Here is a 27,208-nt window from a genome sequence, read left to right as displayed (position 1 = left end):
AAGTGGAACGAAATCTATTGGATTTTTGAAACTTTTTTAACTAATAAAAAAAATGAAAAGTGGGGCGTGCAAAATTATTCGGCCCCCTTGCGTTAATACTTTGTAGAGCCACCTTTTGCTGCGATTACAGCTGCAAGTCGCTTGGGGTATGTCTCTATCAGTTTTGCACATCGAGAGACTGAAATTCTTGCCCATTCTTCCTTGCAAAACAGCTTGAGCTCAGTGAGGTTGGATGGAGAGCGTTTGTGAACAGCAGTTTTCAGCTCTTTCCACAGATTCTCGATTGGATTCAGGTCTGGACTTTGACTTGGCCATTCAAACACCTGGATACGCTTATTTGTGAACCATTCCTTTGTAGATTTTGCTGTATGTTTGGGATCATTGTCTTGTTGGAAGATAAATCTCCGTCCCAGTTTCAGGTCTTTTGCAGACTCCAACAGGTTTTCATCCAGAATGGTCCTGTATTTGGCTGCATCCATCTTCCCCTCAATTTTAACCATCTTCCCTGTCCCTGCTGAAGAAAAGCAGGCCCAAACCATGATGCTGCCACCACCATGTTTGACAGTGGGGATGGTGTGTTGAGGGTGATGAGCTGTGTTGCTTTTACGCCAAACATATTGTTTTGCATTGTGGCCAAAAAGTTCGATTTTGGTTTCATCTGACCAGAGCACCTTCTTCCACATGTTTGGGGTGTCTCCCAGGTGGCTTGTGGCAAACTTTAGATGAGACTTTTTATGGATATCTTTGAGAAATGGCTTTCTTCTTGCCACTCTTCCATAAAGGCCAGATTTGTGCAGTGTAAGACTGATTGTTGTCCTATGGACAGACTCTCCCACCTCAGCTGTAGTTCTCTGCAGTTCATCCAGAGTGATCATGGGCCTCTTGGCTGCATCTCTGATCAGTCTTCTCCTTGTCTGAGCTGAAAGTTTAGAGGGACAGCCAGGTCTTGGTAGATTTGCAGTGGTCTGATACTCCTTCCATTTCAAGATGATCGCTTGCACAGTGCTCCTTGGGATGTTTGAAGCTTGGGAAATCTTTTTGTATCCAAATCCGGCTTTAAACTTCTCCACAACAGTATTACGGACCTGCCTGGTGTGTTCCTTGGTCTTCATGATGCTCTCTGCGCTTTCAACAGAACCTTGAGACTATCACAGAGCAGGTGCATTTATACAGAGACTTGATTACACACAGGTGGATTCTATTTATCACCATCAGTCATTTAGGACAACATTGGATCATTCAGAGATCCTCGCTGAACTTCTGGAGTGAGTTTGCTGCACTGAAAGTAAAGGGGCCGAATAATTTTGCACGCCCCACTTTTCATTTTTTTATTAGTTAAAAAAGTTTCAAAAATCCAATAGATTTTGTTCCACTTCACAATTGTTGGTGATTCTTCACATAAAATAAAAAATTTATATCTTTATGTTTGAAGCCTGAAATGTGGCAAAAGGTTGAAAAGTTCAAGGGGGCCGAATACTTTCGCAAGGCACTGTAAGCCATTGAATGCTGGGTGTAGAAAATCGTTTTTGCTGGCGGTGGTAATTTTCATGGGGTAGCAACGCAATCGTCTCTTCCTGTAAAAACATAAGTCTGAACATGGCCATGCAGACACTAGCGATGGTCACAAACTGAAAGGGGTCGATGCAGACAACACAGGCGGCCCCTAACTCAGTCATGAGTGTCTGTCTGGTCATATTCATGACCTCGTCCCGAAACCTGATACAGCCTTCTCTTAGAATTGCCACATCCAACTGGCAGTAACGTTTCAACTCTCTCTGTAAGTTAAACACACTTCCCCTGCATTCTTCATACCAAACCAAAAACCCGGCTTTCTCGCTCGGCAGCATGTAGTTAACGCCGTAAAGTTCTGGCAGCGGCAGCGAGCCGTCATAATTTTGGTTTTCTGAAGTGTTCATCAAGTGTGGAAAATGACCCTTAGCCCCAGGGAACCCCACGGCGGCCGGCAGTTTGCTTAATTTCATAGGTAGAACGTTTAAAGAATCGATAAATCTGATGTTCAGAGCTTTTACGGTCATACACATTATCTTACCACCCTGATTAATTAGTTCAACGTCCATCTTTTCAGCTAACAACTGTCTGATTACTAGGTAATTGTCATATCCCTTGCCATTGTGCGATATAAACGTATGGTTTTTGAAACGTCTATCGATAAATTTACACACAAAATCCTTTAGACAAGTTTCACCATAAAATTCCAAGCTTCATTTATTGACAATATGAAGGGCGTGGACGTAATTTGGTATGTGTTTCCCCGTTTCTTGCATGCATTCAAAGTCGAAAAAAATGTACTTGTTTGAAATTTTGGGGTTGTCCAAAGGCGGTATGTAGCACAAATGTGTGTCAGGGGTGTCGATCACGTTGTTACAACGCGAGCACATTTTCTCTTTACATTTGTGACTTGCGAGGTTATAAACCCCACATTTCTCACAAAAGACCCTGCGCTCACACTTACTCACACCCGTCGCCGCATTCCGCAAGTGTCTCGCCAAACACTGAGAGCTACGACAAAAGACCTTACAGGCCGGGCAATTCTGAATTTCTGCAATTTTGCAACACTGGGGATCTAAACAGGTTTTACAAGCTTTAACACAGGTGTGTGCGTTCTTGTGGCTATACGCCACATGGCAGTTAGTGCAAAAATACGCCGCCCCCACAAAAGCTTTAATATTTAAAACCCCATAAAAATGCTCTTCATGCAGTAGAACAAAAAGTATTTTAGAATTTGGTGGTGTGGGCCCCGTTGTAAAATATTTCCAATCACCCTGGTCGTGGTACAAAATTTTTATGTCTGACAAACTAATTTTCCGATTCTCTGGAAAACCCAACTCTTTGTGCATTCGTTTAGCGCTCTGTAACATTTCCCTATCGGTACAACCTTCATTCAACAAACCGTACACACACCCGGCGAAACACAGATTACCGCCCGTGTAATGTAAGTCGATAAGGTGCGCTTTTTTCTGAGCAATTACCCGGCTGTACAGAACGGATTTAAATCTTCGGCGGGCACCCCTCTGCATATTCCTAACTATCGTCACCACTAAGCGGAGGCTGTCATCGGTGAGAACCTCTGTGTGGCTCTGTAAGAGGTCCGAGATGTGGCTTAAAAAATCGGCAGCATTTAATTCTCCAGGGTGTCTCCTGCGTGAGAACAAGGGTTTGTTAAAACCACCCGCAGTCAATCGCAGCTGTACAAAATCATTCGCCCCGATGTTTGGAGAAAATTCATCCAATATTCTCTGGACTGCACCATGCACAGCGTCTATAGCCTGTACATATGACATTCTTCATGGTGCTCTGTTGCTCTAAAATTATTATAAGACCTGTTATAACTACGTATACGCTCCAGGAAAACTAAGGGGTCTCTATTCGCCCCTGCACCGCCACCAACCTGATTCAGATCGTTCAATACAACCGGTTCTCGGTTACCGACATCCTGTTCTGCTACAACAGCCTCGGGCCTTAAGTTATTTTCTACCACGGCATTCTCATTGCGTGGTTCGGGCGGCCCTTGGGAAATCTGATGCCTCTCTCTGAATCTTTGACGACACAACAAACATGCTTTTGCCAGTTTAATTCTTTTATTTATGTACAAAAGCTTGCGGTTGGCAAGCGGTCGGTCTTTTAAGCACTTTTTAGACCGCATGTTTAGTCATTTATCACCGGGGATTTGCACCAATGAAGTATGAAATATCATCATCATGGTCTGAAATCCAGAGTTTAGAGCGGCATCTTCTGTAGAAATTATATCTAAAGAGGTTAGCGGTGAAAACCTGGATCTGTTTTGGAAACAAGGTCTGTACACCGGCTAAAACCGCTCTTAGACGCTCTAAAGCTCGTTTTTTGGCAACCTCATTAGTGATCGCCGTTGATAGTGACTGTGTAATACTGCGCACTGAATCTAGCACATCACCCAACACAAAGTCTTTAGGCACGTTATGATTTCTCTCCGCAGGCTTGACACGTCTGGCTTTGGTCAGCGTCTTAACAGCCGTCTCCGATGCAGTGACCACCTTGGGGTCCGACGTTTCCGCCACATTTGTTTCACCGCTCGTCGATACAGCGGCTGTGTGAAAAAATAAAAGACTTTTTATTACCACGCCAATGCTCCACATCTCAAAATCAGAAAACTACACGGTGATAAAAATAAAAGACTTTTCAACACAACAATTAATGAAATCTAAACTGTCAAAATCAGAAAACTACGATAACTATGATAAAAACGCCACACATGTGGTGCATCCTTACACACAGGGCTCCGGGTGAATGGAACAAGTTACCCGGACATGTTGTTACACCGGTTTCCTTTACGGCTGTGGTGGCGCTACTAGAGCGTGGTTAACGGCCTGTAGACCCTTGCACAGACCAGTCGCTTTTAACTTTAAAAGCTAAGCAGTTTTAAAATAAGGTTTTATAACACTCCCAAACAGAAAACTACGCGATGTAGGATCTTTCAGCGAATTAACATCCTAACAAAAGAAGTAACGTTTGCCATAAGTGGATCATAACACATCTTGACCACGCTTAAATTATATTAACCTTTGCTTGTTGATTTCAGACGTTTTGAGCTCGTTGACCCAGTTAACGTGTTGGCGCGTCGCAGTTTATTTTTTGAAGGTCCGGGGTCTGCACGGAGTGGGAAAATACCATTAGTGAAAGAACTCAACACCGCAAATTACCAAAAAACGGTTGTTGGTTTTTTTTATTATAGACACGTTTAAATGGCCATGCTAAAAGAATGTTTTATATAATACCGACCTCTTCTCTCAGGCGATCTGATAATATGCCCCGCACCCTCTGGTATGGCGTGAACATCTGTCTCCACAAGGTTTTGCGGTGGGATTGTAAACCCCAAACGAGTTTTTTTAAATGTGTAGCGACTTGTCCCTTCTCCCGCGTCTGTGGAATAGACACACGAGTTTTGGTGTGGAGTATATACCCCGGTGTCTTTAAGACTCACATGGTCGTAAAGTGTTATTCAAAACATTGTCGTAAATACTCACCAGTGTTGGACTGTGCGGTAACTGGCCTTTTTACAGCTGTGGTTTTTGGGGCTAATGGAAATGAATAGATACACACAGTCACGACCACATTATGGAGCAACTCCCTGGTAATTCCATTATAATAATTCAATATTGTCTAGTATACAAATATTATACAACGTTTTGTAACTATATCAAACATGAGACATGCATCGTGACGTTGTAATTGTCTCACAAAAAGCCGGATATTCTTCTAAGAACCCCCCCCCCCCACATAAAACCATTAATCTTTGGTATCGTTGGGTGTGCACGTACTGGGCTGTAGAAATTAAGAAACATTTTAGAAAACGTTTTAGACCGTTATAATGTTAAAATCTATATTATTTTAAGACATACAACGGTGTCTAAATTTCATAGCTGTTAAACGTGGTGAAAATGTGTCGCGCTGTCTGTGTTTGATTCACCAACAGACCGCTAAGAATATTATCAAACAAAATGTTTTTTATTAACGCTATAAGAAAACTTATCTGTTCTTTATAGGGACGTGTTCACAAAACAAGCTTGACGTTTTGAGGTTTTATTTTTTAATAATGTTAAGAACATTTTTGCGTGAAATACATGGTGTGCTTGTAAATGAGAAAACTTAAAATTTATTTTCTGGGGAAACACAACATTTGTGTTTGCATTGTGTGTTAATACTTTAAAACTTATAAACAGATGTGTGAATACTTTTCGCGCTCGATAAATCGGGGGGGTCATCACAACCAATTGAAAAATGTCTTGTGTTATGTAGGCGTGTTACACCATTGGCGCATATTCTTAAATGCTCCGGCCTGACAGGGTCGCAGTGCGTGCTTGGAGCTGTCAGACACCGCAGAGGTGCTGAGATGGCTTCTTTGTGTGAAGAAACAACGGGGTCCGCTACTCTACAAAGTCAAGAGGTAGGCGGCTAAAATATTTTTCTGATCGTACTTGTATCGGTGCTTAGCCTATGTCATTTTAATACTTGATCTTCTTTTTAGCAAAACCCGACCCCACCCTCTACACCCTGTGACAGCGGCGGGGGTGTGAGTTCAGCTGGGGTACCAGATGTTGAAGAACTGCCGGGTGCTAGCGATGATGCCACGCTACAAATGGTAAATATTAACGAAAAACCTTAGCTCACAAGCGCGTTAAATGCTCAATATTTTAGGTACAAAGCATGTCTATTTTGTTAAGCCTTCCTTTTCTTTTTCCTTTAATAGAATAAAGAGGATGTGGACGGGTCAATCTTCAGCCTACCGGCACACGTGAATGTCTCGTGTCTATGCTTGTGTGTTCGCCCAAATGTTAATAAAGCTGATGCCTATGTCCCTAATGAGCCCGATGTTATGCCCCAGGTTGTGAAAGCAGTAGTTTATTGCATCTTCAAACACTGTTTAAAGGGGGTCCTGGTTGATGACTGCCCGGCCTGTTTGATTGACCATCCCGGGCAGCGGGGTCACACATGCCTGTCTGGCGGCTACACAGATGGGTCTGAAGACGTGACGTTTGCCGCTTTAGATATTTATAAGTCTCTCAGTTTAGCCCGAATTTTATCGGCTGTTCTGTACACCGCCCGGTGTCTGGGTTCGTACACCATTACAAATGACACTGAGCGGCGCATAAAACAGTTGCTAAAAAATATAATTGAGGACCGCCATCGTCCGAAGAATGAAGAATTTCGAATGTATACGTCTGAATTCTTACTAAGAGTGCTTTACACACTTCTCTCTACAAAGCTTGATATGCAAAACAAAGAGTCAAATGCTAATGTCCTTAAATTTGTTAAAGAGATAGATGTGTATGTCAAGAACTTGAGTGAAATTATTGCGGATCTGATGTTTTCAGATCAGAAAAGGAAGCCTGAGGGGTTCTACAGTGTGTATTCCAAAATACAGCGTGTTTTGCTCAGAACCTGTGGTAACACCATCCCGCTGATTACGCAGGCAAATTTTTTTGCCCTGCTAGATTGGATCGCCCAGTGTGGTTCGCATGGCTTTAGACACGGAGAGCGGAAGGGGGTTATGAATGCTTTTTCAGATGCTGCAAAGTTTCTCAGCAATGTTGGGGTGGTGGTTATGTGTAGCGAACTAATTTTCCGCACCAACATTTAATTGTTGAATGCAAACAGGAGCCGGTAATGCATGTGTGCTGCGTTGTTTCACTGTTTGAAAACCCCCTGTTGAAATAAAGCGGTTCACATTTCACATACTTGCAAACTGGAGTCTGTAACTTGTGTAAAAAGTGCGGCTGCGCTGTTTCGGTGTTTGAAAACCCCCTGTTGAAATAAAGCGGTTCACATTTCACATGGTGTTTGTCCTGCGAGTTCTTTCCGTGAGACTTTACGCAGTCAGTGTGTGTGTGCATGATTGCACCCCTGCTGCTTTGGAGACACGGCTTGTGCAGGCGGACAACCACTGGGCCACCCGGCCGCGGCTGGCGCAGCTCACACCCCGGGATCTTGCGGCCTGCAACAGACTCCCCGCGCCGCCGTAACTACCTGATTTCCTAGGGTTATAATAGAGCACACTCAACCCCGCGGCAGACATGGTCCCCTTCCAAACCAATACACACCTGCACACACCTAAAGCGAGGGATGCGCCGCCTTGGGGCTTTGGGACCCTGAGGCTCCGGAACGACCGGCCGGGGGGAGGCGGGGGTTCCGACCCACACCATTGGCTCCTGAGGGGGCGGGACATGCACAAATAACAACACGCCATTGGATGGCAAGGGGCGGGACAACCAAACACCGTGGACGACCATTGGCTGGAAAAGGGGGGCGTGGTACCTGTCAAAAGTTTGACGAAAGGTGTCGCTTTATACTACTGATGTGCAGTGTGCCTTTCCTCTTGTCGTATTCAAGAGTACTCACTGTGTGAGCTCCTCACTGCGTGTTCTGTACTCTACTGTGATTTAATTTAGATGATTACGTGGAATAAGTGACAAGATCTACTTGAACATTTTTGGTTTGTGAAATGAAACACTAAATACACTACTGTAAATACAAGTAATGGACATTTAAAATAACCACAGTACAGCTAGAACAGTGAAAGATAAAAGACTATTTAGAATGACATTCACAATAGACTTAAGAACAGTTCAACCACCTGAATAGGGACTTGAACCCTGGGCCCTCAGATTAAAAGTTTGATGCTCTACCGACTGAGTTATCCGGGCTCTGAAAGAAAGTTGACACTGTCGGGATCCTCGCAAGTCACGTGTCTCTTGTGCGGAAGAGCAGTCATTACCTGACCCGTCTGGAATGACCACTGACAGACTTTATCCAGAAGCGACGGCACCACTCCCAGTAGAATGAGTGAGAAATACAGCATGACATGGGTAGGTAAGGGGCTCCCACAATCCATCTTTCCTCACATTACTGATTTTTCTCAATAGCATTTTGACCTTTTTTCACATTCAGATTTTTTTCACATTTAATTAAATCTTTTAATCAAAAACATTAAAAAGAAAACAAATGGAACATTTTTTGGAACAATAATTAAAAAAAACTTTCAATGCCTTGGTTGTACAATGCCATACGTGGGCACACCCTTTATAAAGGGAGTTGCAACAATGCTGAAATTTAAAGAGCATTTCTGTAGAGAAAACAGCATTTTTTCTGCCTTGATGTTAAGCTTAGGGAGTCTGTCTTTTAGAAATTATATTTCTTAACACCTTGCACAGCCTCCCGACAGACTAACAAATATTTTTTGGAGAAATTGGCTCACACACCAGAAAACACTAACGTTTATTTACGTGAGAGTATGTAAAACTTTAACAGATGTTCATGGTGTTTCACACAGGGTGTTACCTGTTGTAGTGTTTCCAAAGATGTGTTAGCGGACCACAAATTATCTTGAAAAGATTTGGGTTTGTACTGGCTGGGATTCAAACACGACTTAATTATTTGGAAGGCACCTGTACCACCAACGCACTTCCGAGAAGCACCTGGAAATTATCACAATCCTCTCTCTCACCTACAAAGTTATGGAGACACAGACGTCCAATGAAAACTCAAGGCTCCACTCAAGGCTTTATTCACTCAAGGCTCCACTCTTTTGTTGTGATGTCATTTTAATTAATATTAGCTTTGATAAGGTGTCATTTTTGCCTCTTAAAGGTCAAGTCTGCTCCTTTCTTCCTGGTATAGAAAGAACGTGTTCCATCTTTGTTTAAAAACACCACTAAAAGTAAATTATTCAGCTCTACCGCCTGTGTGCATTGACAAGACATCTCAAAAGGACATATTAAATAAGAACACGATCCTTCCTGTTACCATTCCTGTGCCGGGGCGTTGTTTCACCCTTTTACGTTAAATCATCAGTACTGCTGTTTTTCTATGCATAGTTTAATCAAGAGCACTTAAAAGATGCAAAAAGCTTTCAAATAAAATAGAATTGAAAGACAGTCGAGTAAGGAGGTAGAAAAAAAGCACTCCCCCGTCTGGGAATCAACCACCGTCGCCCATGTAACTGGATACAAAAATAACAGATTAATTTGTGCCCAGTCTCTTGAAGCTTCGATGCGATTATTTTTCCTTCCTTATTTCTTCATTCCTATGAATTTACTCTGTAGTAGAAGAAACGCGAAAGTGGGAAACTGCAGGCATTCTTCGTGAGTGGTGAATTGTGATCAGTGAGCATTTCCACATCTCTAAGTCTGTTCCATAAAATTTTTCATTGGGGATGTAGCTCAGTGGTAGAGCGCATGCTTCGCATGTATGAGGTCCCGGGTTCAATCCCTGGCATCTCCAGGTGCTTTATGTTATAGTACTCACATCGCAATCTTCTGTTGAATTAGAACTCTTTGCTCGTGTTCAGAGAGAGACAAGTTTACGAAATTAAATGCAGGCACACTCGACGTGCTGCAGAGTTGCGCTGCTGTTTTAAATGTACCTCATTTAGTTCTGTTTAATCTTAAATTATTTGAACTAATAATTTAGTTCAAATTCAGGAAATCCAGAGATTGCTTCACACTTGTCTTGGCTGTTGCAGAAAACACCTGTTGAATCTCACCCCGGATTTCCTGAGAGATTATTCAGCGAGCGAATCCTCCTTCTGAACTCCGCACTAAACTGAAAGCTTCACGAACTCCTCACTGCGTGTCCTGTACTGCTCTCGTGTAAATGTTAAGCACAGCCATAAACACACTTTGAACTTTTTCCGTTTGTTAAGGTAAATGCAAAAGAGCATGACAAGTATTGATTGTATAAAATATCCATGGCACAACTCGAGAAAGTACTGAAGGACTACACATCGACTCTTGATGATTACAAGAGATTCAAGAAACACAACCGTCCGCACCTGGGTTTGGATCCTGAACACTAGAGTTAAAAGAACATAAGTGATGGATATGACCTATAAACTCTCTTAATTGTCTTATAGTTTATGAAATAAAACAATTTCTTATACTTTCTTACTGTTGATAGACGATTTATTGAATTTTAACAAAATCACAATTACAAACGTTTTCTGTTAAACTGTTATTCACATATTCTAACGTAGATAAACGTTAGTGTCTTCCAGTGTGTGAGCCAATTTCTCCAAAAAATATTTGTTAGTCTGTCGGGAGGCTGTGCAAGGTGTTTAGAAATAGAATTTCTAAAAGACAGACTCTCTAAGCTTAACATCAAGGCAGAAAAAATGCTGTTTTCCCTACAGAAATGCTCTTTACATTTCAGCACTGTTGCAACTCCCTTTATAAAGGGTGTGCACACGTATACAACCAAGGCATTGAAAGTTTTTTTTAAATTATTGTTCCAAAAAATGTTCCATTTGTTTTCTTAATGTTGTTGATTAAAAGATTTTATTAAATGTGAAAAAAATCTGAATGTGAAAAAAGGTCAAAATGCTATTGAAAAAAATCAGTAATGTGAGGAAAGATGGATTGTGGGAGCCCCTTACCTCCCCATGTCATGCTGTATTTCTCACTCATTCTACTGTGAGTGGTGCCGTCGCTTCTGGATAAAGTCTGTCAGTGGTCATTCCAGACGGGTCAGGTATGACTGCTCTTCGGCACAAGAAGAGATATAACATCAGAGCAGCACCATTTAAGGTGGAACGAAAAACGCGAATAAGAAGCCAACTTTAGCCTCGTAGCAGACCCTGGGAGGCACGCTCAAAATAATCATCTTTCCCAGTACTTAAGAGTCATATTTAGATCGCTTTACTGCAATTTTATTTGATTGATGGGAGATGTGAAGCCATCGACCCTGTACTGCGCTTCACATTGTAATTGAAGCCATTTCTCATGCTTCTCTCAGTGTCGGGGCTGCAATTGCGTGTAAAGGAGGCGACTTGAAAATGTCGCTACAAAAAAGTTAATTTACTTGTCCGACCACCTCCCTCCGTCCCCCTTTGCTGTTAGCACAATTCTTTCAGTTTCTTTTCTTGTATTTTCCTTGATATTTTACTGTTGCTTTTCCCCATGAGGAGATGGATCCACAACCGAAACTGTTTTCACCCTGTTTGTGCAACTTCAGTCTGTATGAGGAGCGCATTTTGCACAGCTCCAGTGGCGCAATCGGTCAGCGCGCGGTACTTATACAGCAGTGCACAGCGGAGTCATGCCGAGGTTGTGAGTTCAAGCCTCACCTGGAGCAGTGTCTTTAGCTACTGAAAGCAACTGTCGAGTTTAGATACTCTTAGGTATCTGATGGAGATAAATTAACATCAAACGAACAAGTAAAGGTAAAGGTTTACTTCGAGTCACAATCAAAGAAGGCTCCACAGCTGAAACATTGTGTTTCCTTCTCTTTTCAGCATGGAATAAACCTATACTTTTTCCTTTGAAGCCCACCCATGCTGACGCAGCTCCCTACTTAAAGTACCATCAGCTGTGTACCTCCAGTTGACCTGTACACAAATATATGAGAGAGGTCTACTGAGACGAGAGGAGCACTGGACTTGATAAAGCTCTTGCATTAGATTATGTTTTTGTTGTTCCCCAGATTTGTTTTTAAATGTTCTTTTTCTTTTGAAGTTGTTGCATTTGGTTGTTTTTTTATAGTTGTTAGACAACTACAGGGATTTACCGAGGTTCCCGGAAGACTTCTCGTTTTGTGTTTGTTGTGTTTTCGGGTTACAACTATTTTTTTTTTCTGTTAATAGGACCCCACGCATTACTATGGGACTAGTTAATTTTAGTTCTTACATTGTACCTGAAATGACCTCAATAACTACTACTCTGTTTCCCTTTTTTTTAAAAAAAGGCAAAACTGATGTTTTGTTTCTCCTTGTTGCTGATTGGTAGCTACAACGGGTGAGTTGAAACAAACTTGGCCTCTGAAATTTTTCAGCAGCTCTGTACTGAACCTGTTCTCAATTGCAACAAACCTAAAATAACAGCTGCTGCCCATTAGATGTTACTGAAGTAGCAGACTAAGCGGAACAATAGATTACATTGGAACTGTCCTGAGTGTAGTGGAATAATATCGTCATTAAGTAATGAACTGATGCACCACTTGTTTGAAAATTATTTTTATATTTAACTAAAATTGCTTTCCAGACACTACAATTATTCACAAGGAATTTTATCAATACATATTTTATTAATAAAAGCATGATATCTTAATAATAAAGTTTAATGTTATCTTTAACATTAGTACTTTAGTAGCTGTATTATGCTTTTGGGAATTTCCAGGTGTCCTGGTGGAGAGAACTGAAATTAAGGAAATACATAATTAAAGGGGTGTAAGTGGATCTACAGAAGCTCAGGATGCCGTGAGGCGTGCTACATTACTGCACTGTATCGGGGTTCCCGTGCAGCGGATTTTCGCCAACCTCCCTGGAGAAAAAGGTACATATGAACAGACTGTAGCTGCCTTAGACGCTTACTTTACACCGCGGAGAAATGTGGTTTTGGAACGGCATAAATTTAGGCAGAGAACTTAGTCTCAGGACGAATCTGTTGTTGCTTTTTTGACTGCACTAAGAGAACTGGCTAAATCTTGTGACTTTGGAGTATTGGAAACTGACATGTTAAGATATCAACTTGTGGAAAAATGTGCACATAAGAGACTATAAATTGCTGCAGGAGGAAGGGCTGACTTTAGAAAAGCTCTTACAGTCGCTAGAATTCATGAAGCAGCTCAAGCAGAATCAAGAATGCTTTCTGACCACAGTGACAAAGTGACACTGAACGGGGCGCTCGCTCAAAGTTTACAAACAAAAGCCGAGCAGCAGGACGCAGTCATGCTAGAGAAATAGAAGAACAACCAAGTTTAAGGACAAGTATCCCTTTTATTGTTGTTGCTGCATCCAGGCGATGTAAACCAGATTCAGAAAAAAATAATTTGAACAACATTATTCCCACATTTACTCGAAGGCGTGGTGGCTGAGTGGTAAGGCGTCGGTCTCGTAAACCGAAGAGCGTGGGTTCAAACCCCACCCGTGCCTGTTTCATTTGTCACCGCTTTCCTTTAGTTTCAAAGTCTAAAACTAAAGTCAAAAACTCGCAATGTAGGGGTCTCAATAGTAAGAGGACATAACTGTCGCCAGTGATTAGTATTCTTGCATATCCTGCTTTGTTTTTTAGTCGACAATGCTTGTCTCTCTTCACACCCATCTTCCAAATGATCGCCTCAGCATTGGGAAGGAACGTGCACTTGGTACAGCCCCCCACTCCATGGTCTGATCACAAACGGATCGGGTGAGCTGTCAGTCCAGGTTGGAAGTAACGTTCGAAAGCACTAAAAATCTGGCTTAGGAACGAAAAGACCGTGTTTTTTTAAACGAGTAAACGATAAAATAATATACTGCCTGCAAGACTTGTCAAGTTCAAGTCCAAGTTTATAGTCATTATACTCATACACAGGTATATGGTATAACGAAATGCTATTTAGCTAGCTCTCGGACATAAGTAGTACAAAGAAAAAAACACAACAACAATACAATTGTATAACAAAAGACAGACAGAAACAACAGCCAATGTGCAAAAAACAACAACAGGCAGTGTACAAAACAACAAAAAGGTAACAGGTTATGTGCAAAAACATGCATCAAAAGAATGAAATAAAGGGATAGAAATGATGGGGAGTGAGCTTTTGACATGTATGGTAGAGGTAGATTTTCAATGTGTGTTTGGGTTTTTGGTAAGAAAGAAGGCACCGTGAGGTTCAGATCATAGGTGAGAGGTGAGGAGAGAGTGAGAGAGGCTGGGAGTTTAATAGTTTGATAGTGTGGGGGTTAAAACTGTCTCTGAGTCTGGTGGTCCGGGCCCGAATGCTCCGGTACCGTTTTCCATGTCATGCTAAACGCCACAAATTGTGTTTGTCCAGTCGTATCAATCGTTCTAAAGTTACAGAAAATCGGATGCGACTGGTGCAATGATTGCACACATATCTTTAGAACAGTCGAGCGGTTTAAAACAGCAAATTCACAGCTTTGTGTCTTTTAAGCTTTGTGTTTCGCTCTCCAAATAGAGGCACGGGTTTAAATCCCACTTCTGACAGTCAGGCGTTTTACCCTGTCTTTTTTACCTGCCTTTACACTGTTTCAGTCTTGTTGTGCTCACTGACAATCACAGTACGAGGAAAACGGAGAAACTGCTTAGCAAAAACATAACGGACAGAAAAAAGCTTCGTAAACACGTGAATGTGATTAGCAGCAGTAAGGTATGCATTCAAATGTTTAAGGCAGATTTCTAAAAGCAGAAGAAGAAAGGTGCAGCCTTTGTGAGAATTCGTGGGTTTTTATGCTGCTTGGACTTCTTTCAAGCCTATGAGGTGACCCCCGTTTTATTTTCATTTTCAAACTTCAGAACCGAATAACGAAAATGTTTCATGTGTGACAGCATTCCGTTGCAAATACCGTTTCCACGATGTATTCAGCGACGGGAATGAAATGTTTTAGTGCTGGCTCAAATGCGAGGAATTTCAGAAAAACCTGGAAAAGCAACGCTTGCAGTAAATGACATATCTAAAGCGTGTAGTCAGCATGAGCAGAACAACGCAATGCTCTGTAAAAACGATCTGAAGCCGCAATTACTCTTTTATCTCAGGCAGTTCATTCCGATACGATGTTTCCGCAGACTAAATGAAATGCCGAACTCCAAGCATCTTGTTGCCATTATTGTACTCCTGCTGAAAGAAGAAAGAAAGGTGTCGTAAATGAACTTTGTCGCCCGTGGGAGATGTCAAGCGCATTGGACATGAAAAGTGCCGGATAAGACCCATTTCTATACGTTTCTCTTAGTGTCGGGGCTCCTATTGAATCTAAAGGAGGCAACGTGCTCAGCCAGCCGACTCAGCGCTTACTGAACGCAGGTGTCTCAGAGCGGTGTGTCCAAGTCGCAGTAAAAGAGGGGTATTCTGCCGGCGCCGTGGCTTAGTTGGTTAAAGCGCCTGTCTAGTAAACAGGAGATTCTGGGTTCAAATCCTAGCGGTGCCTTTCTTCCTGTCTTCTCGCACCGTTTATTGTTATAGAGAACATGCTTCTGCATTACCTCAGTCAATATCACCGGGAATGTGAATAGAAATGTAAACATCAATATTTCTGCTCTCTCCTGAGAAACACAAGTATAGAGTCAAAACACAATAAATAATGCTAAAAAATTATTCAGTTAACACCCAGATGTGACAAAACACATTTAAGACTTACATCCCCTTTAAATATGTATTTCCTTAATATCAGTTCTCTTCCCTCCCCAGGACACCTGCAAATTCACTAGAGCATATTAAAAGCTGTGTGTAAGTCTTACATGTGTTCTGTCACATCTGGGTGTTAAATTAATAGATGTGTTGTGTTATTTAATATGATTTGACTCCATGCTTGTGTTTCTCGGGAGACAGCAGAAATATTGGGGATTTGCGGCTACAGAAAATAATGTGAACTTTACAGGCAAAAGTAAGGTTAAGTTAAAGAAACAAAAACGTATTGTCACCTTTTTCAACGTGATTTTTTAAGACATTTGTTCGGAATAGTATATCTTCTCGTGTCTGTGGCTGTTATCCTACAATAACGGTGGTGAAATAGCAGGAATGTGCGGAAAGAATCGGAGATTGAACAGAAGACTCATCCAGTCGATAGTAAGGTTGTGTAGGACCGCACACCCTACGATGTCAGTGTTGAGTAGTGAGGTTTAAAAGCTTCTTCACGAACCAGGAAGGAGTACAAACCTAAAGTCTTCTGATCCGTAATCAGACACGTTATCCATTCAAAGCCGCTACTATTCATGTGTCTTGTATGTGTGTCTAGTTACTACGTCTTTCATTATGCCTGGTTTAAAATAATGTATCTTTAAAACAGACAAAGGGTTTATGAGTCTCCCTGAAATTCACACACGAAGAATAAAAAATATCGCGTTTAAAAAGAATACAGAGATGCCGGCGATAGAAAACGGAGCGTCTTAAGTGCGCGCTATCACTGAACTAAACTCCCGATCGATAAGTTTGTCGGCGGCTTTTTAATTGTGTTAGGAAGAGCAAACAGTCCACAGTGTACATTTTAAAGGTCTAAGCAAAACAATCAGACGTGAGGATTAGGATTAGGATCCAGAACAGGAGCCTTTACTTCTTTATATACTGAGCTTTCGGGTGAACGTCAAAGTGAAAGACAAATTCGCAATTTTCACTTTTTGATTAAGGAACAAGAAAACACCATCCTTCGAGCTGGATTCAAACCAGGGACATAAGAAATGCCCACTGTTTTTGTCTATAGTCTTAAGATATAGCAATTGAGCTATCGAGAGGTCGGAAAGTAAACGCTTTTTCACACGTGTAGCCCAATGTAGTGTAGTGTTCCTCTATTTAAATCCCAGTTCGACGTCAAAATACTCACTCCCATAGTCTCGTTCAGAAGAAGAAATGGACCAGGCTTCCACTGTATAAACGTCCAGAGTTCTTATAAAACGTTTGAAGGGACATCAGTGCAGGCTGAAATTGACCCGTTTTCTAGTGGGATCAGGATCATATAAAACCTTTCTTTTGGATTGAGAAGAGGATCATGGAGACACTCAAAATATCCCTGTCTTTGCTTCTTTCAAGGATGAATGGAGTATTGAGCTGCAAGCATCGGTTTAAATCAAAACTCTCTGCTACTGCAGTTGCTTGTTTGAGAGTTTCTTCAAATCTTTCAGCTGAACGTTGATATCAAGAGATATTGACGGTAATATCATAGGGACTTTGGTTTTCTTTTGATCGAAAATTGTATTAAAATACAAGCCTCTTTCACAGTTGTATACAGATGCAGCCATTCAAAATGGGTGAGGTATTTCGCGGCATACCCCGGTGGGCGTGTCACAGTATCACGCAGTATCACGCGGTATCACGTGTGTCACGTGTGTCACGTGACTAACTATCCGGCGTCGCCTTGTAAAACCGCCAGGGGGAGCTTAACCTCTCATGTACAGCATTTGAGCCTTTAATTTGGAACTGTGTATTACAGCATGTTAATCATCAGTCATTAAAATGTTGGTATATATTATGAAAGCAAGATTGCTCAGTTGGACAGAAGTACACAACCTACCTTTATCAGAAATATTTATGCATCAAAGCCTTTACTGAAGATATTACTAATAGTATTAATAATGGATGACTTTGGACAAGCTGTATACTCAAAGTATAATTTCTTTAGCACATTTGTACAAGCACTTGGAATCTGTCCAAGCCATACTTTGTCAGGCATTTTGTTTTACTTCAACGGGGCATAAAAACTTCCTTGCTTTTAACAGGGCGTTTCATAATTTCTAGCTACGAAAATGATTTAAAATGCGACACCTATCATTCAACTAGAGCTTAAAATATCACAAGGAAAAATACACACCGGTATTCCATTTCTCCCTAAACATTGTAAGCTTCGAAGTCTTTAACTAACGTGAAACCGGAGTCAACAAGCATACTTTTAGAATTTGATTAAAAGGGAATATAATATGGAATCGCATATCTCAATAATTTAATAACGGTATGATTATATCCGTGTACTGCGGCAGAGCTATGTAGGGCTGTTTCGCCTGCCTGATCATGTGAGCTCTCTTGTAGCCTACTGGTCTAGGTGCGTGCACACCAGCTGGTAGGTTGGGTGTTCGAATCCAGCTGGTTCTGGACTTTTCATTTTTATTTATTTATTTTTTAATCGCGTAACATAAACATATTACCGTATGCAAACTGTACTGTATACAGTATGTATATGTATATTTAATGTCTTAACTGTGCCCGTTTAATTGAATTTAATAAACATATTTAACACGAACATTAAGCTGCTTACATCTTCCGCCTGAGAACAGTCACCCGTTGCTACCCAACGCAGAATGGTGATTGGCTGACACCATCTGACACCCCTCTGATTGGAGAAAAAAGACGTGCTGGTGTGCTATACCAGGAAGAGGATTTCTTTCCATTCAAAACGTGTATTTTAAAAGTTTAAGAAGTAAAAACCTTACAGCGTACACAGATTTCTAAACTGATCAGGATCGTTATCTTTGTCTTATGCATAATAATGTTCACCGCTCTGTCCAGCAAATTAATAATAAACTTTATTTTATATAGCGTTTTAAACGAATAAGAAATTAGATTGCTCATAAACCTAATCACTTGCTTTTTCTTTTTATTTAGGCTCAGATTTCAACTATAGATCGTATTATTAATAACCATAATAACAACCAACTGTAACGCTTACGGCCGACAGGGCGCTGTGTAAGAGCCGGCGTACCAGAGCGGGTGACGTCACCGCCCTTCCCTGTGATAGCAGGACCACAGCTACTGGGCTGTGGAGAGATCTCTCTTTGGCTCACGGGGCTAGGTCGCTGCAGAGAGACGCGGAAGTCCCGGGTTCGAGCCCCGGAGGGTGCAGGGGCCGACCAGATGCGGCAAGGGCGCCCGCCTGAGCCCCGTTGCGTTACATTGGTGTCAGAAGCGGGGCGGGATAGCCCTTCGCCGGGGACGGCGATTTAAGCGGGGGAGAGTGTAACGCTTACGGCCGACAGGGCGCTGTGTAAGAGCCGGCGTACCAGAGCGGGTGACGTCACCGCCCTTCCCTGTGATAGCAGGACCACAGCTACTGGGCTGTGGAGAGATCTCTCTTTGGCTAACGGGGCTCAGGCGGGCGCCCTTGCCGCATCTGGTCGGCCCCTGCACCCTCCGGGGCTCGAACCCGGGACTTCCGCGTCTCTCTGCAGCGACCTAGCCCCGTGAGCCAAAGAGAGATCTCTCCACAGCCCAGTAGCTGTGGTCCTGCTATCACAGGGAAGGGCGGTGACGTCACCCGCTCTGGTACGCCGGCTCTTACACAGCGCCCTGTCGGCCGTAAGCGTTACACTCTCCCCCGCTTAAATCGCCGTCCCCGGCGAAGGGCTATCCCATCCCACTTCTGACACCAATGTAACGCAACGGGGGCTCAGGCGGGCGCCCTTGCCGCATCTGGTCGGCCCCATCCCGACTGGAGGCTCGAACCCGGGACTCCCGCGTCTCTCTGCAGCGACCTAGCCCCGTGAGCCAAAGAGAGATCTCTCCACAGCCCAGTAGCTGTGGTCCTGCTATCACAGGGAAGGGCGGTGACGTCACCCGCTCTGGTACGCCGGCTCTTACACAGCGCCCTGTCGGCCGTAAGCGTTACACTCTCCCCCGCTTAAATCGCCGTCCCCGGCGAAGGGCTATCCCATCCCACTTCTGACACCAATGTAACGCAACGGGGGCTCAGGCGGGCGCCCTTGCCGCATCTGGTCGGCCCCATCCCGACTGGAGGCTCGAACCCGGGACTTCCGCGTCTCTCTGCAGCGACCTAGCCCCGTGAGCCAAAGAGAGATCTCTCCACAGCCCAGTAGCTGTGGTCCTGCTATCACAGGGAAGGGCGGTGACGTCACCCGCTCTGGTACGCCGGCTCTTACACAGTGCCTGTCGGCCGTAAGCGTTACACAACCAACAAAAACAACCATATAAACATAATGGTGGTGCTGGACCTTCCAGTTTTATTTATTTATTTTTTAATCGCGTAACATAAACATATTACCGTATGCAAACTGTACTGTATACAATATGTATATGTATATTTAATGTCTTAACTGTGCCCGTTTAAGTATTGAATATTCATATCTAATTTTACCACTGAAGGGAAATCTTAACATAAACATACAGTATATGGCTGGTCTCGGTACTTTAAAGAAAAAAATACGCACCAGTATTCCATTTCTCCCTAAACATTGTAAGCTTCGAATGAAACCACTAAATAAAGACATAAATATAGAAATCTTAAGATTTGTTTTATTTAATGTTGGTAGCAGGATGAACTGTCAGAGTGTATATTTTGTCGCAAAGTTGCTACAAGATGTTAACAGTGAAAAAGGTATTTAGAAATGAGTTATTTCAAGATGAAAAAGAAAACATACACGAAACATGGTTTCATTACGACCAGAATCGTTCTTGAGATATTTTTAACTTGATTTACAGTATTTGAGAGGTATGTCTTAACACCGATACTACAGTGCTTAAGTACTGCTCACGTATATGTTTCTAGGTTTATATTATGCATTTCATACGGTCAAATTACTTTTGAGCAACTAATAAGAAGCGCGAAACGGTATGCGTTTTACTTTCGTTTTGTGCTGGGACCCGTGGATTGATTAGAGATATCAAGTACATACAAGTCATTTTTTAAATGTTGTAGTTCGTCTTGAAAAAATGTTACGAGTACATCATCTATCAACAATTACACAGGTTCTGTTTCCATATTGCGGATTTTGGTTAGGTACAGTATTATCAAATCCACTGGCGCTGTGTGTTACTTTACTGAGTCCCAATCTGTGATTGAAACCTGTAAAACCGGTTTAATTCGTCACAGCCAGCACTCTTCAGGTGTGAGGGTCTTCTGCTCAGAATGAAACGCTAAAAATAAAATGTTTGTGTATATTCTAATGGTAGTGGGGGCAGGGTGTGTGGGAACAGGTTTGTTCTTCACACCTGAAACATTTTCTCTGAAAGGATTTTCTTCGAAGTTTAACCGATCTTGTTACAGCATGTTACAGTTTACTATTATTAACCATATTAATTTTAAGTGCTTAATGTAAAATCTTGTAAAAATATATTTTCATTGTTCAAATATACATTAATATACATTAAGTCTATCATATAATAAGTTAAATACAAAACTAAAGAAAAAATAGGGTTAAATATAATTCAAAATATTTTGCTAACAATGTTAACTGTTTATGAATAATAAAATGTATTAACTAAGGAGTAGGATGGCACAGTTGTTAGTATGTTTTTTGTTTTGTTTCTTTTTCATAAATACAACAGTAGTACCTGATGTCTCAGTGGCTTTCAAAATTAAATTATGCATGCAAACCTGTGAACTAGAAAGATAACTAAGATTTTAATACTAATTAAATGACCGCGGGCACTTCCCACCCCCCACCCCCCCTACATTCTCAGAGTAGAACAGACTAACCTTCTAATGAAAGACGGTCCACCCCCCACGGACAGGAAAAGTGCCCACAGGCACTTAAACTTAATATGGTCAGTAACGGTAAACAGTAACATGGTAAGAAGGAGCACGTACAAACGTTTTCGAAATAACCACATGTAAGACTCTGATCCTAAAAATGTTTAGGGAGAAAGTGGAATACTGGTGTGCTTCCAGAAGAATCAGTATGGCTCAGAGATTAAATAAAACTTCACAGACATTAACGAAGAGCATAACGCGTGTACTGTATACACTGCAAGTACAACCCAACTCTCTGCAGGAGTGCTGGCTGTGACGAATTGAACCGGTTTCACGGGTATTTTCAAAGTAGGAGGCGAGATTTCCAGCGAAAGACACCCCCCCCCCCCCCCTCAAAAACCCAGTAAATACAGTACTTACTAGTTAAAGGCTAGGCTCTCGACTACGGCGAAAGGAACCCTTCTTTCATTAGAAGACAATGAACATATTTTAGCCCTGAATGAATTAATAGCAAACATGGTTTACATAAAAGACATTTTTCCAAGAAAGTTTAGCCTTTGTCACTAATGAAACCACTAAATAAAGACATAAATAGAAAAATCTTAAGATTTTTAAAATACATGACTTTGCTAAAATTTATTTGAAAATAAAAACAATTACAACCGCCAGGGGAGAGAGAGAACAGGGGAGGGATGTTGGTTTTGCATAAGGGGCGGGGCTATGGAAAGTAGGTATGTTTGGGAATGTGTAGTTACATGTTCTGGCTGTTTGTGAATTATCGTTGTTGAGTATGGAGTGTTGAGGTATTGATTTTGTGTAATGCTTTATGTTGAAAATTGAGGTGGATTTTGTTTATGATAAACAGGATAAACTGGGATGGGAGGAAGGTTTGGTTTTGCATAAGGGGCGGGATTATGATAATTGGATGACTTTGCGAGTGTAAAATGGTTTGATTATTTGATTTTGTATTGTGGTTGTTATCTATGTTTTTGGTTGGTATTATGTTTATATGGTTGTTTTTGTTGGTTGGTTGTTATTATGGTTATTAATAATACGATCTATAGTTGAAATCTGAGCCTAAATAAAAAGAAAAAGCAAGTGATTAGGTTTATGAGCAATCTAATTACTTATTCGTTTAAAAAGCTATATAAAATAAAGTTTATTATTAATTTGCTGGACAGAGCGGTGAACATTATTATGCATGAGACAAAGATAACGATCCTGATCAGTTTAGAAATCTGTGTACGCTGTAAGGTTTTTACTTCTTAAACTTTTAAAATACACGTTTTGAATGGAAAGAAATCCTCTTCCTGGTATAGCACACCAGCACGTCTTTTTTCTCCAATCAGAGGGGTGTCAGATGGTGTCAGCCAATCACCATTCTGCGTTGGGTAGCAACGGGTGACTGTTCTCAGGCGGAAGATGTAAGCAGCTTAATGTTCGTGTTAAATATGTTTTTTAAATTCAATTAAACGGGCACAGTTAAGACATTAAATATACATATACATACTGTATACAGTACAGTTTGCATACGGTAATATGTTTATGTTACGCGATTAAAAAATAAATAAATAAAAATGAAAAGTCCAGTACCAGCTGGATTCGAACACCCAACCTACCAGCTGGTGTGCACGCACCTAGACCAGTAGGCTACAAGAGAGCTCACATGATCAGGCAGGCGAAACAGCCCTACATAGCTCTGCCGCAGTACACGGATATAATCATACCGTTATTAAATTATTGAGATACGCGATTCCATATTATATTCCCTTTTAATCAAATTCTAAAAGTATGCTTGTTGACTCCGGTATCACGTTAGTTAAAGACTTCGAAGCTTACAATGTTTAGGGAGAAATGGAATACTGGTGCGTATTTTTTTCTTTAAAGTACCAAGACCAGCCATATACTGTATGTTTACGTTCCAAAATTAATATCGTTTATGGCCTTCACACGCGTTACAGTATGCTCCTATTCTTTTTATGCTCAGCTACTAAGATTTCCCTTCAGTGGTAAAATTCAATATCTACAACGGGCACAGTAAAGACGTTTACAGTACAGTAAGTCTTTCTACGACAGACCAACGGACCACGAGTGCCCCTGTCGGTCAACCAATCACGCACCGCGGTATCGCGTGTCATCTTACCTGCGGTATCTGTACTGCGGTGTCTTTACCGCGCACTTTGAATGGCTGCATCTGTACAGTAATACTTTCCCTTGCATCCTAAAATTTCTAAATACCACAAAGTTACAACATATGGAATAGCATTTATTTTAAAATGTATTTTAAAATTTGCATTTATTTAGAGCTATATTTAGAGCTTAGTAAAGATAGCATTGCTAATATTGATGGAGTAGAAATGTAAGATGAATTGATAGCTTTTTCTGAACTAAAAAAGTCCTACAACGCCTCCTGTAACAGTAGCGAGAGAACAAAGGTTTGAGGGTGGGTACCCACCTGTATAAGAATAGTATTCTGCCAGTGCTGTGGTAAAGCTGGTTAAAAGACTTGTTTCATAAAGAGGAAATCCTGGATCCGATTTCCAGCGGTACCTTTTTTTTCCTGTCTTGTTTTACAGAACATGTAATTTGGGACACTCAAAGAGTTCTTGATTTGGTTTAATGCGTTTATTCATTTCCTTTGCAGAACAACTTGTTTTTTTTTTTAAATCATACAGCTTGCGAAAGATGAAATGCGAGCGAATTTTTTTGTTCACCAAAAGTATGTAAATGAAAAAAAGCGTAAGGTATAAGCATTTCTGTGATGCAATCGGTTAGCGTTTTCGGCTATTAATCCCCAGGTGGGTTTTTTGATCCCACCCAGGGACGCACTTCTTCCTATAGTAAACATCATCACCGCAAAATTTTAATTGTTCCGCAAAACCTGAACTATTTTGATATTTGCAGTAGTAAACAATTGAGTACCAGAGTCAACATTACCGGGAATTTCCAATAATTACCGACATTGGCAACTTGCAAGCAGTTAGTATTCACCCATAGAATTATATGTTCCAGTGAGTGAGGGAGAATTCACTTATGCTCCCGTTGCATCTTCAGCTAAAGTAATTTAAAAAACATTGCAAAATTGTTCGAGAACTTGTCAAGCAAAAACAACAGATCGCCGGAGTTCTATTTTAATATTTTCGTATATTTACCTTAATTTGAATATAAATGTTAACATAAACGCTGTTCAATATAATGTAATATTGTTGTACTTTTAAAATATTTTAGCTGAGGGTGAGAGGGGGGATATTACGCCTTGCCAAACATCTAAAATAACTGTAAAAGGGGATGGCATTTTAATAAAACTGGCAATCAAAAGAAAGTTACAATTTGTATGGTATTATACTCAATATCCCTCGATATTGAAGGTCAGATGAGGAATTTGAAGAAATTATCAAAGAAACAACGGCAATAGCAGAGGGTGTTGATTTTGAATCAGTGTTTGCACCTCAATAATCCATCAATCTTCGCTTGACAGGCTTCCTCAAGATATTCGGTGTTCTATACAAAAAATCGACAATTAAGCGCAAATGTGACAAGAGGCAAAGACTGCGGTAGAGGAGGAATAAACTCCACACGATGACTGTATGTATACGTCTGTCTAATATTCGGCCCCTGCAGGGGCATCATATTCGCTGAACTGCCTGCCAGCGTGTGTACGGGCTTATAATTCAAGAATATCAATGGTCAGTCGCTTACAACGGGTGTTTGTGTTTGTATTATTTAGAGAATTGAAAAAACATTTTCTAAACTACAGCTCGAATGAAATTTAAAAAAGTTTATTTGTCTCTTTGCTGTAACAACTGTGCCAAAACTATTCAGATACATCAAAATAGCATCAGAATGTAACTAGATTTTATTGGATTTTAGGAAATGTATTTTTGCGCATTTCTCTATACGATCAGAATACCTTCCTGTTTTCACCGTGTTTATTGTTTCTGCCTATGATCTCGGAAAGAAAGACCCAGTATCTGTTCACCGAAATATTCCAGGAGTTTGATATGGTTTGAGAGGAGTGTATGAAGGTAATGAAGGAGGGAGGACACGCGCATTCCGCACGGGGAGCGCAGAGCAATGAGCCGCGCCTGCAGCTCTCCGAGTCTTTTCTTATACAACCCCCGGGAGTCCGGGCACAGCGTCTCCAGCCAGTGTTGAAGGTTTACAGTTCAGAAAACGGCTGTCTCGAGCAGAAACTGATCTTCCTGCTTTAGTTAAGGTTTGGTTATTGTGGGGGTTTAGCGCTTGTATCTCTCTTCTCTTACTAAACACTATCTACTGTAAAGTATATAAATAGAAGCAAAAATGCAGCTAAAATACTTCAGTAAGGCCGAGCAGATAGGAAAGTTTAATAAAAATGTTCTATGATCTATGTTCTAGTTGCCCATATTTTTTAAACTCTCTGTTCGAGCTCTGATTTAATCCTCTCGGCTCCTGCCGCTGTCACCGGGAGAGTGGCTGCATTCCGTAGGGCTACAGGCTGATTTCGAGAAATCGAAGCCTATTTGACTTTCTGCTAATCACATTGAAGTGTTCACGAAGCATTTCCCTGCCCATCATATGCCCGCAAGCCGGTTTCTCCGTTTTCCTCTTTCTGTCGTTGTCAGCGAGCACAAGAAGACAGGAAAAATGCAAGAGAGGGAAAAGCTGTCAGGAGTGGGATTTGAACCCACGCCTCTATGCAGAGACCAGAACACCCAAGCAATGGAAAGACAGGAGTCCTTGAGTCTGGCGCCTTAGACCACTCAGCCACCCTGACGAGGTACGTCAGATGGTGTGATAAAAGCACCAGTAGTTCACAAAACAGAAATGCTTTGCTGGAGAAGCGCCACGTTGCCTAATGTTGCCTAAACGGATCGCGGAAATCAAATATTCGGATCGATTTAGAGTGTGCTTTACAGCCTTTGTGTAATATTTTAAATTGTTTTAAAAAAGTGTGTACTGTGTACTACGTTTAGGACTAGTTAGTGTGGTAGAATATGGAGATCATCTTCAGCTGAACCTTTGCTCAGTGTGGTGCTCAGGACTCAGGAGTATTGTTGTGGTTCTAATTAGCACGAACTGCAGGGGCTCTGAATCAGAACATTTCAATTTATCTGTTCAGTAAGTTAAAATGCAGGACATGTTAAAATCAGATTATCACTGTGTCTCTGTCCCGTTTGTATATAACCGAATGTTAAAAAGATACCAGTAAGGACACACAACTACTAATGCGGTACTTATTGGAAATAGCCCCAAAACAAGTACGTCCGGCAGCTGGTAGACCCCTGTAATAATTTTGCAGTGACACTTTGAAGATTTACGCTCTATTTAAATATTAATTTACTAAATTTCAGTTCTCTTTTCTCACACTCCCTGGCATAACTGAACTCTCACTCTCGCATACTAAAGGCTTTACATTCATAAGCTGTGATACAGATTCTAATAAAGACAGAATGAAACTGTTTGTTTTGTGTCTCATGGTGATCCTCTTCTCGATCCAAATGAAATGTTTAATATGATCCCTCGAGAAAGAAAAGAAGTCAATTTCCGCCTGGAATGATTGATGCTCCATCAAACATTTTGTAATATCTCCGGAAGTTTATACAGTAGAATCCTGGTTTGTGGCTTAAATTCAAGGTAAACAAGACTAAGGAAACGAGTTGGAAACGATGTCGATCTGGGATTTAAATCCTCCGGAACATTTCACTACATTGGACAGTATGTGCCAGAGAGCATCTCCTGACATCTGTTGGTAGCTCAGTTGGTAGAGCGGAGGACTGTAGTGGAAACAAGAGGGAATGCTTAGGTTGCTGGTTTGACACCGGTTCGAAGGAAGGT

The 27,208-nt window shown here is 41.4% G+C and overlaps 1 protein-coding gene and 5 non-coding genes across 7 annotated transcripts; 5 read left to right on the top strand and 1 right to left on the bottom strand.

The window, feature by feature from the left end:
- The first annotated feature begins 5,031 nt into the window (after window positions 1–5,031).
- Window positions 5,032–7,327, top strand: LOC148669972 (uncharacterized). Of its 2 annotated transcripts, none has more exons than XM_088632525.1 (4): window positions 5,032–5,128; window positions 5,841–5,941; window positions 6,023–6,136; window positions 6,245–7,327. In XM_088632525.1, the coding sequence occupies exons 1-4, from the start codon at window positions 5,113–5,115 to the stop codon at window positions 7,133–7,135; spliced, it is 1,122 nt and encodes a 373-aa protein (XP_088488651.1). In that variant the 5' UTR covers window positions 5,032–5,112; the 3' UTR covers window positions 7,136–7,327. The 2 variants fall into 2 exon arrangements, with proteins under 2 accessions (XP_088488651.1, XP_088488650.1); XM_088632524.1 differs by having other exon boundaries at window positions 5,046–5,128; window positions 5,794–5,941.
- Window positions 7,328–9,702: 2,375 nt separating this feature from the next.
- On the top strand, window positions 9,703–9,774 carry trnaa-cgc (transfer RNA alanine (anticodon CGC)). The gene has a single exon. It is a non-coding gene; the product is annotated as a tRNA-Ala (tRNA).
- Window positions 9,775–11,528: 1,754 nt separating this feature from the next.
- trnai-uau (transfer RNA isoleucine (anticodon UAU)) lies at window positions 11,529–11,622 on the top strand. Its single transcript has 2 exons — window positions 11,529–11,566; window positions 11,587–11,622. It is a non-coding gene; the product is annotated as a tRNA-Ile (tRNA).
- Window positions 11,623–13,345: 1,723 nt separating this feature from the next.
- trnat-cgu (transfer RNA threonine (anticodon CGU)) lies at window positions 13,346–13,417 on the top strand. The gene has a single exon. It is a non-coding gene; the product is annotated as a tRNA-Thr (tRNA).
- Window positions 13,418–15,335: 1,918 nt separating this feature from the next.
- trnat-agu (transfer RNA threonine (anticodon AGU)) lies at window positions 15,336–15,409 on the top strand. Its single transcript has one exon. It is a non-coding gene; the product is annotated as a tRNA-Thr (tRNA).
- Window positions 15,410–26,036: 10,627 nt separating this feature from the next.
- trnal-caa (transfer RNA leucine (anticodon CAA)) lies at window positions 26,037–26,147 on the bottom strand. The gene is made up of 2 exons: window positions 26,110–26,147; window positions 26,037–26,082 (listed from the first exon to the last, which is right to left on the bottom strand). It is a non-coding gene; the product is annotated as a tRNA-Leu (tRNA).
- Window positions 26,148–27,208: the final 1,061 nt, after the last annotated feature.

The sequence above is a fragment of the Lepisosteus platostomus genome, chromosome 5, assembly GCF_059453375.1.
Source record: "Lepisosteus platostomus isolate fLepPlt1 chromosome 5, fLepPlt1.hap1, whole genome shotgun sequence".
Taxonomy (NCBI): domain Eukaryota; kingdom Metazoa; phylum Chordata; class Actinopteri; order Semionotiformes; family Lepisosteidae; genus Lepisosteus; species Lepisosteus platostomus.
This window is presented reverse-complemented; position numbering and strand designations above follow the sequence as displayed.

What these genes read in the sequence shown, in the direction of transcription:
- LOC148669972 (XM_088632524.1), top strand. Translation starts at nt 5,076, where the DNA reads ATGGAAATGAATAGATACACACAGTCACGACCACATTATGGAGCAACT. An exon ending in CATTATGGAGCAACTCCCTG is followed by an intron (nt 5,129 to 5,793) that starts GTAATTCCATTA and finishes TGTGTTATGTAG; the next exon opens with GCGTGTTACACCATTGGCGC. An exon ending in ATGATGCCACGCTACAAATG is followed by an intron (nt 6,137 to 6,244) that starts GTAAATATTAAC and finishes TTCCTTTAATAG; the next exon opens with AATAAAGAGGATGTGGACGG.